Below are 9,785 nucleotides of genomic sequence, written 5' to 3' on the forward strand. Positions count from 1 at the left end.
GCTAATGGACTTACGATTACTATCAATCTTGGACTCCCCGTAGGATTGGGATAAAACTCTCTAAGAGTCTCATCTTTACTCAAACTGAAGTCTTCTTTCATTCTAGGATTCTTGTCCCTTATCCGCTTATCTCAGATTCAAATATCTTCGGAGATAACCTTGGCTTAACCGAGATCACCTCGGCGTCATGTCCTGGACACGTGTCACCTTGCCACGTGTTGGTACTCAAAAATATATCCCCACATGTACCTAATTTTTTCTCTCCCAAACACACATTAATATGTACTAATTAGGCGTTTTTTTTTAACAAATAATGAAAGTGAAGTTGAGGTGATGATGCAGTGAACACGAAGTGGGAAAGGATCAAGAAAGTGGTTGTGAGAAATGTACATAATTAAATCTAACAGAGTTGAGAGATATCTTTTTCAATCATCATCAGCTTCATGTGACTTCAATTTCATGGCAACTTGCTCTTATTGAATGCCTCCATATGAGAGTGACATGGAAAGGGACTTAATCTTAGACGTCCATCTTCCTCAGACCGCAGAATAAACAGGACAAAACAAATTATTATTTTTTTCACTGTTTATAACATATACAGACAAGACTTCAACACTGCTGTCACTGGCCTCAAATTTTACAATCAAAGAATGGTCATTTCCCATTATGTAAATACACATGTAATGTAAGGAAGTTATTATGAATAAACCTTTTTTTTAAATGAAAATTATCTGTCATGAACATAGCCTGGGTGAAGATTTAGCATTACTGTGGCTTGATAATCTTGATTTCATGATCTTTGTCATTTGGGATTGCATTTTTCTGCAATCTTTCTCCAATTCAAGTACCCTCCATTGCATACCTTGCAGATGTGCCCTGAGCTTCTCGTTCTCGGCTGAAAGATCAAGCTTTCCAGCATAAACCACAATTTGTTCACAGCTCTCATCTTCCTTTCCCTTTGTATCAATGTCCACAAAACTAAGTGGTGAATCGATGAAGGGTTTTGTTTGGTTGGTCTCTGTGAGCAAGCTTTTGAGCTTGCACTGCTGAGAGAAGAGAGCTTGGATAGCCAATTTCGATGGGAATTTTTCATTCTGAGCAAGGCGGTTGCAAACTTCTGATGAGAGCTTCTCATAATTCAGTCCACAACACACCTTTATCTGTTCCTCTTTGGTTAATCCAGCATGGACCTGTAGTAAGACCGACGAAATTCAAATAATCAAAATAAGATCCGGCAAAAATGGATTATAATAATTAGTCCGAAGCTTCATATTGAACATTATGGTAATATAAACCTCAAATATCACATTATAACACTTCATAATGCAGAAAGATTACCGGTAAATTTTCCAATAGCAATTCAAGGTAATATGCATGTTACAAGTACCTCTAGATACATGTCCATGGCACGGTAGATTCCATCATAGGATTCTCGGGCAGAATCTGGAAGGGCCCTAACTAGAGCCAAAAATTTTGATGGTTTTAAACAAGGATCAGGTGCTACTTCTGCTATGTACAAGTCCATCAAGCTAGAAACTTTCTTCAGTTGAACCAATGGCACACAACTTACTCCTTTGCCAAGAAATGACTTCAAAAGTCTCAGAACCAAATTCACATCATATAGACAATTTGATCCAATTGGAGATGGAACAAGCAGACTGTCTAGGGTTGCTCGGTCCATCTGTGAACCGATCATGCTCTCTAACTTGTTCCTGCAACATTTGCTTATGTTTAAGTTCAGAGTAACTCTAAGATTCCCAAATAAACTCTTGCAAGAAATGGCATTCTGATCTAGAGAATAGAGCATGTTGACTACAGTCTCACTGATTTTCCTTTTCTCATCAGATGTAGCTAGAATAAACCTTGATTTCTGGTAATAAAAGAGGAACCGGCTTATGATGACATGGTCGAATTTCCGGGAAACCATTGATTTTGTCAACATTTCAACCAAGTTAGGATTGAAAGCCACAAGATCTTCAAACCACCATGTGGCTCGAAAAGAGCTATTTTTCAAGCTCTCAGTGCTTCTAGTGTCGCAAGAAAACCGAATCCCAAAGCTATCAGTTGAAGAAATAGATGGGCATGGACTCGTTTCGTTGCCCAATGCAAGCCTTCCAAACAGAGAATCCAAGCATTTTATAAGTATACCCGAAGAATTCGCAACAGGAAGTAAATCTTGACACTGCTTCAGGGCTACCAAAAGCTCGGACCATGTCCAGTACCTGATCTCTTCAAGAGATTTCTCAGTTTGCTCAAGTAAACTGATTGATCCAGAGACAGATTTGTTCATTTCCATGAAATTTGCAATGCAGTATAAGAGAGAGAGATTCAAGGGATTAATTTCAACTTTTCCATTGTTGTAGCAGAACCGTGCCATGAGCTCAAAACTCTCTGCCCCTCCTGGGAAGTCATGGAATATCACCTTCAGACTCTTCGCCCCACCCGTCAATTTACTGAATAATTTTCTTATTCTTCCTGAATATGAAGAAATTATTTTCTGCAAACACAGCAGCATCAAATCATGAAAAAGGGTCAGAATACAAAGGAAAAAAAAAATGCTGGTAACCAAAAATAAAAAATAAAAAATTATATATATATATATATATGAGCTCGTTTGGAAAGTTTAGATTCTGGTTTTTCTAGTTAAAATAGTTACAAAAAGACAAAATAAATTTTTTAGTCTAATAAGACAAAATATCACATTCAAATCATAATTATTACATTCTTTCTCTTACAAAAAGTCAAAAAAATCAAAAAACCAAAAGCAAAATCAAAGATCAAAGAGCGAATTACACTAGTGGTCCTTATCATTTGGGACTTGTGTCATTTTGGACCAGGGCTTTTCAATTGTGACACATTTAATTTTAAATTTTAAATCTTTTCCAAATAAGGACAATTGAATATATCATTACTCAATTTCAACGGAAAAATTGTTAATTTAATAAAAAGACAAATTACACTAATAGTCCCTATAGTTTGGGGCTCGTGTCACTTTAATCCCTAACTTTTCAATTGTGACACATTTGATCCTGAATTTTGAATCTTATTTCAAATAAAAACAATTGAACATACCATTGCTTAATTTCAATGGCAAAATCGTCAATTTGATAAAATATAAATTAATTTGACAAAAATAAAAATCAAAAAAATATTTAAAATTTTTTAAAAATTATTTCTAACCACCAAAGATAAAATTATTTAAAATTGATAAAAATTAATTAAAATTACATAATTAATTTGTAAAAATTAATTTTACATGATTATCATCTAAATATATAATAAAAATTAATTTGGTAAAAAAAAATAAATGTTTAAAAGATTTATCAATTTTATATAATTTTATCTTTAGTAGGTAGAAATAATTTTTAAAAATTCAAAAATAATTTTTTGACATTTATTTTTGTCAAATTAATTTATATTTTATTATATTGATGAATTTGCCCTTGAAAAATCCAATAGTATCTTCAATTGTCCTTATTTGGAATAAGATTTAAAATTTAGGGTCAAATGTGTCACAATTGAAAAGTCAGGGACCAAAGTGACACAAACCCCAAACTACAGGGACTGTTGGTGTAATTCACCCTTAATAAAATATAAACTAACTTGACAAAAATAAATGTCCAAAAAATATTTTTAAACATTTAAAAATTATTTGTACACACCAAAGATAAAATTATGTAAAATTAATAAATCTTTTACACATTTATTGATTTTACTAAATTAATTTTTATTGTATATTTGGATGATGATCATGTAATGGGTGGTTGTTTTTATTTTTATTAAATTAGTTTATATTTTTTCAAAAGTTAAATATGGCGACAACTTTGATATTATTATTAAATCAATCTATTAAATCAAAAAATCCAAAACTAAAAATATTTTATATATTAAATATATCGATTACACATTAAAAGCCTAACAACTACCCATTACATGATCATTATTCAAACACACAATAAAAATTAATTTGGTAAAAAAATAAATAAATAAATGTGTAAAAGATTTATCAATTTCACATAATTTTATCTTTGGTGGGTATAAATAATTTTTATGGGGAATTGACTACTAAATCACATTTTGTGGACTTGTATTTTATAAAGTCCTAAATGTTTTCTTGGTGACTGGATGGTCCCTTAATTTGTTTGTTGACTGTTTTGCCACTGTTAGTATTATTGGTTTATTGGTGTGGGTTTGTATAGGGAAGGTGAATGGGTGTTTGGGTGTCATGTTGATCGGAAAAGCACACTAATACATTTTTTAATTTAATAGGTTTGTAACACTCACAGAAGTAGAACGTGGTTTCGTACGTGACGTGAACACACGAAATAAGGCACACTAAAATGGTTTCGGATTTCCGTTTCAGGTTTCTCACAACCCGAATTCCGAAACCCACGTTATAGATGGAGTGAGTGGGTTCACGTTATAGTTCATTTTGTTTCTCGATCGAACTCGAACCGGTCATGATCGCTTCAGAAGAGGTCTTGTGACTCCTCACCAATAGCAACAGAGGACCCATGAAACAAAGTCGGTGGAGGAAAAGCAAGGTTCGGTTCCTAGAGTTTATTGTCCGAAGCCGATTTAGAGATTCCCTCATCTTCCTCACAATCACCAACTGAAAAATGGATCTATTGATCGAAAAGAGTTAGCAAAGATGATCAATTTCGCGGCGGTGGCGTCGCCGCCAAATTTGTTCATGTCGTCTCTGACGAGAGACACCGACAGCCTGCAGCATTTGATGTCGTCGGCGTTTCAGATTACGAACCCATCGTCGGCTGGTCAGCCGCCGCTGTCCAAGAGGAAGTGCAGTTCGATGGACGATGCGGTCGCCAAGTGCGGTGCATCCTCAGGGCGATGCCATTGTTCAAAGAAAAGGTAGGGTTCATTATTCACATAATCAAATAGTTAATTGTTGTTATAATTATTGTATTTTATGGATTTCATTGAGTGTTTTTTTTTTTATTAGGAAATTGATGGTGAAGAGAGTGGTGAGAGTGCCGACAATAAGTGTGAAGTTGGCTGACATACCACCGGATGATTACTCTTGGAGAAAGCATGGTCAAAAGCCCATCAAAGGTTCCCCACATCCAAGGTGTGTGATCCCCCTGGCCCCGTTTGTTTTCGGGTATGAAAGGGGGATTGGCATTAAGATAGCTATGGGTCCCATTTAATGTACTGTTTGTTTACAAAATTGAGGAATGGACTGCTAAGCCAAATGGCTTAGGATAAGCCTTGCAAATGGGATTCGGATGGGCCTCCAAGACTAGGTATTATAAAAATAGTCCAGCGAACTAGAAATTTTTTATTTTTATTTATTTTTTATTTTATTTTTTACATGTCAGGCATTTTTTTTTTGAACATTAATGTTTAATTTTTTATATTTTTTGTTAAGTAAAAATCATTATTTTATTTATTTCTGAAATTTTTTTTTTATTTTTTATTTTTTAAAATTTTTTACATGTTGGGCATTTTTTTAAAAACATTAATGTTTAATGTTTTTGTATTTTTTTTATTTGTTTTATTATTTTATATTTATTTTATATAAAAATAATTTAACAATCCCTACACTAACAACTATCATCAAAACAAACATAATTTTACTTAATCCTCTCACTATCAATCCCTTCACTATTAATCCCTTCACTATCAATCCCCTCCATTCTACCTCTAAAAACAAACGAGGCCCCTGTTTTTCTTTTTGAGCATATCAGTAGACTGTTGCACTGTTGGCGTCAAACATAGGTACCAATGTTTCGCCGTTCTCGTTCCACTGTCGGTGTGATAACAACGACATTGATTTGTGCACTAGTATGAATGTGTGGGAATGATGAGAGATGACTTTGTAATACAAAATTTCGAACATACCTGTGTTCAACGACGGCAAGGGACACAATTGCCAAATCAGTATGGGAATGAGTGGAAAGCAATGCATAGTGATGTGGACAGTCCGACCAAACCACATTCCCTTTGCTACGACGACAGTGAGTCAAGTTTCTGTGCAGCAAATAAAGTTCCCATCCTCCACACCAAACAACTGAATCCAAAGTAATCCTAATCCCACTCTGAAACCTATGTAAACAGCTTCCCTCACCTCCCAATAAAAATGGGATACAACATACCAAAAAAAAAAAGAAAAAAATCTCCACAAATCATGGCAGGGTATATTCGTCCAGCAACATCCCCAAACCATTCAAATTAGGACTACCCAGTAACAAATTATGCTGTAAATGGACCTGGCAAACAAAGAGAAAACCCATTCCAATAATTTTCCCAATTTTTAAAAATTCAAAAATATTTTTTTGACATTTATTTTTGTCAAATTAATTTATATTTTATCAAATTGATGATTTTGTCCTTAAAATTGAGCAGTCGTATCTTCAATTATCTTTATTTAGAACAAGATTTAAATTTTAAAATTAAATCTATTACAATTAAAAAATTAAAGACCAAAATGATACGAATTCCAAACTATAGAGACTGAGATTGTCAGTGTAATTCGCGTAAGATCAAAAGAAATACTACCACCCAAAATGTCTTCAAGAACCAATAAAAAACAGTTTAGAAGCAAGGCAAATATGGAAAGCCTACCACCCAATATGTCTTCAAGACTGTCCCAGTAAAATTCGCGTAAGATCAAAAGAAATACTACCACCCAAAATGTCTTCAAGAGCCAATAAAAAACAGTTTAGAAGCAAGGGAAATATGGAAAGCCTACCACCCATTATGTCTTCAAGAACCTATAAAAAACAGTTTAGAAGCAAGGGAAATATGGAAAGCCAAGGAATACAGGCTGAGACTAAATAACTACAAGTAATCAGAGAAGTACAATGGCCTTATTTGGCAAATGTTAAAATTTGATTTTTTAGACTAAAAATTTATAAAAACATAAAATAAGTTAAAATAGTCAATAAAACAAAAGTTTATTTTGAAGAGTGGGTTAAAAGTTACCTCTCAGCTTTTAACCTACTTTCTCTCTAAAAAAAAAAAGTTAAAAAGCTAACTTTTAACCATCTTTTCAAAACACCCTAAAATATCACATCAAACACATAGTCATTTTACTTTTTCTCTCATAAATATCACATCTAATTATAAAAAAATTCAACTATTTTCTCAAATACAAAAATTTTAACCTATTAAAATAGCCAAAATCTAAAATAACCAACTTCCTAAACAAGGCCAATAAAAAACCAGCCTCACTCACTTTCTAAATGGAACCTTTGGTTGGGGATTTGAAGAGAGATTTGAAAAGAGAAAGAGAAAAGATGCGTGAATTTAGTATAATGTAGGCATATTTTATTCACATTTCATCTATATTTTTCGTTTTAATTTTCAAATTCCTTCTCAAATCCCCAACAAAACATAAAGGCATTGAATTTAGAAACCAAGCAAAGGGGATGAAAAGGGTTAGCTGTACCAATTCCTAAAAAAGAATGGTGAGAGGTCTTTATAGACATCAATTTTTGAAGGGTAATCATGAAAAGATGTCTACTGGAAATCCCATCAAAGAAGGAAAACAACAGTATTTACAATAAGAGCAACGCTGCATCCGTGTTTAGATCTTGGATGTGAACAAAATTCGACTTCTATTTCATTATTTTTATTTTCCCTCCGTAAATCTAATATCCAAACAAAGTCCAAAAAGAGTGAAAGAGGGCACTAAACCCTAAAGTTTTCAAGAAAGAACGAACATAGGAGAAGTAAAAGAAAATTAAAATAAAGTTTTCAATCTTATGTTCATTTAACCTTGGTTTCCAAATGATACTAAGCTTGTTCTAACTAAGCCAAATTAGGCTCAGTTGAGGATTGTTTTCTAGGGAACAAAAAACCTTTAAATCTTTCTTTTTCCAACGTTTTCGCAGCAACCAAACAAAGAAGAACAGAAGAATTAATTACACACTCTCAAAGCTCATCCCAGTTAAATGCAGACAAAACCAAATTAAAATAAAAGAGTACATTTTGGGCGCAGAAACAAAACAAGTACTGTTTCTTTACAAAGACAAAAAAGAAGAAAAACAGTACAAGCCAAGAACGGAGAACTTACCTTGTCCACAATGAAAACCTCTTCCCCATTGACATCCACTTCAAGATCACAAGAGACATCCATGACCCAAATAAAGAAAACCCAAAACCCACCTCAAATCTAGAGTCTGTTATGGGAAATTGTATCAGAAAACAATATAGAAAGATCAATTGAACAACCCAACAGAGACAGAGATATGAAGAGACCAAATCAGAAGCAAGACATATTCTGAGTTGGGCAATAAGACAACAGAAAGAGGTTGGTTTTGTATAGTCAATTGGTGCAGACACTACATGTGGTTCTCAACTGCTGTATATATAGAGAGACGAGTGTGTGTGTGTGTGTGTGTGTGTGTGTGTGTGTGTGAAGCAACAAAAGGACAGAGAACACACACATCCATATATAATAAGACAATAAAAACAAAGAGAGGTCAGTACTCAGCAAGTATGGATAAGAGTGAGAAAAAAGAAAATAAAGAGTTGTTGAGCGCCCACTAATCTCTATCTGACATTCCAGCAAAAAAAATTTCTATGAATATTTGTGAAAAAAACGCTTTGCTGTACTATGTATCTCTTGTAACCTCTTTCCTACTCCATTTTACTCTTTGCGAGTTTCTGTAGTGATCCACAACCCCCATTTTAGTTTATCCTCTTCCCTTTCTCTCTTTACAGTGTGCAGTAATAATGGTAGTTAATTCAGTGACCGAGTCAATTGCCCATTTTGGAATTTTCTTCATACAAGAGCATCTCTTATTCTTAATTTTTTTTTTCCCCCCAAATTTAAATTTGTTAAAAAAGTATTCAAAGAGCATCCCTAATTATTTTATCAAATATTCATCGAAGTAAGGATTCATCGCGTCCATCATCAAATTTAAATTTAATAATAAATAATAAATAATAAATAATTAGAGATTATGTTTTTCCATCAAATTTGATTAAAAAAAAAATTGGGATAAGAGTGAACTTTTAAAAGGATTTTAATAAAAATTTGATGAAATGATTAGAATTAAGTTTTTACTTAAATTAAAATCAAATTAGATTAAAAAAATAGTAAAAAAATGGAGATGCTTTCACTGGGGAAGGTAGTGAAAATATTTTCACTTGGGGCCATCATATCACTCATTTTTTTACCATCATATATTTTGGAGTGTTTTTTTTAATACTTTTTTTAGCGTTAGGTATGATAGAAAATAGAAATCAATAAACAAATTCTATAATCAATAAAAGAAATAATTGATTTAACTTTTCACTTTTTAAATAAAAATAATAATTTTTGAATTAAAATTTTGAGTAATGTTAGCCATAATGAAAGAAATATTAGGAAAAGTTTCATGAAGATTCTCCACCCTTGGATTACATACACAATAAAACACCATACACTAATTAAAAGACGTAAAATTTTCATAAAATATCTTATGATATTTCTTTTATAATACTTGGTATTATTCTAAAATCTTATTGCTACCACCATTTTAGTTGCCTATAAAATTAGAGTATTGGGTAAATTACATTGACAACTCCTAATATTTGATCAAATTACATCTCACTCGTTGACATTCTAAAAATTATATTCTTACTTCTGTGGTTGATAATCTCATTTCACAAAACCCCCTACTGATGTAAAAGACAACAACTCCTAGTAGAAAAATAGAGAAAATTACATTAAAAAAAAAGTAAAGCAAAAGAAAGAGAAAAAAAAAAGAAAAAAAAAGAAAGTAAAGCAAAGTAAGAAAAGAGAGAGTGCACGAGTTCAATATCTTCATTTTGTC

General features: G+C 32.6%; 1 protein-coding gene and 1 pseudogene across 4 annotated transcripts; one reads left to right on the forward strand and one right to left on the reverse strand.

The window, feature by feature from the left end:
- Positions 1–549: 549 nt before the first annotated feature.
- Positions 550–8,618, reverse strand: LOC114259934 (BTB/POZ domain-containing protein At3g22104). 4 transcript variants are annotated; one of them, XM_028199958.2, is made up of 4 exons: positions 8,039–8,353; positions 6,586–6,658; positions 1,388–2,497; positions 550–1,190 (listed from the first exon to the last, which is right to left on the reverse strand). In XM_028199958.2, exons 3-4 carry the CDS (start codon positions 2,375–2,377, stop codon positions 735–737), a joined length of 1,446 nt encoding a protein of 481 aa, XP_028055759.2. In that variant the 5' UTR covers positions 2,378–2,497; positions 6,586–6,658; positions 8,039–8,353; the 3' UTR covers positions 550–734. The 4 variants fall into 4 exon arrangements, with proteins under 4 accessions (XP_028055759.2, XP_028055758.2, XP_028055757.2 ...); XM_028199957.2 differs by having other exon boundaries at positions 6,586–6,734; XM_028199956.2 differs by lacking the exon at positions 6,586–6,658 and having other exon boundaries at positions 8,039–8,618.
- On the forward strand, positions 4,652–5,168 carry LOC145797447 (putative WRKY transcription factor 7 pseudogene; annotated as a pseudogene).
- Positions 8,619–9,785: the final 1,167 nt, after the last annotated feature.

The sequence above is a fragment of the Camellia sinensis genome, chromosome 8 (assembly GCF_055761805.1).
Source record: "Camellia sinensis isolate YWXY chromosome 8, ASM5576180v1, whole genome shotgun sequence".
NCBI classification, from domain to species: Eukaryota; Viridiplantae; Streptophyta; class Magnoliopsida; order Ericales; family Theaceae; genus Camellia; species Camellia sinensis.

Coding starts and splice junctions, on each gene's coding strand:
- LOC114259934 (XM_028199956.2), bottom strand. CDS start 8,101: ATGGATGTCTCTTGTGATCTTGAAGTGGATGTCAATGGGGAAGAGGTT. Junction 2,498..8,038: donor AGGTTTTCATTGTGGACAAG/GTAAGTTCTCCG, acceptor CTGTGTTTGCAG/AAAATAATTTCTTCATATTC. Junction 1,191..1,387: donor CCATGGACATGTATCTAGAG/GTACTTGTAACA, acceptor GTCTTACTACAG/GTCCATGCTGGATTAACCAA.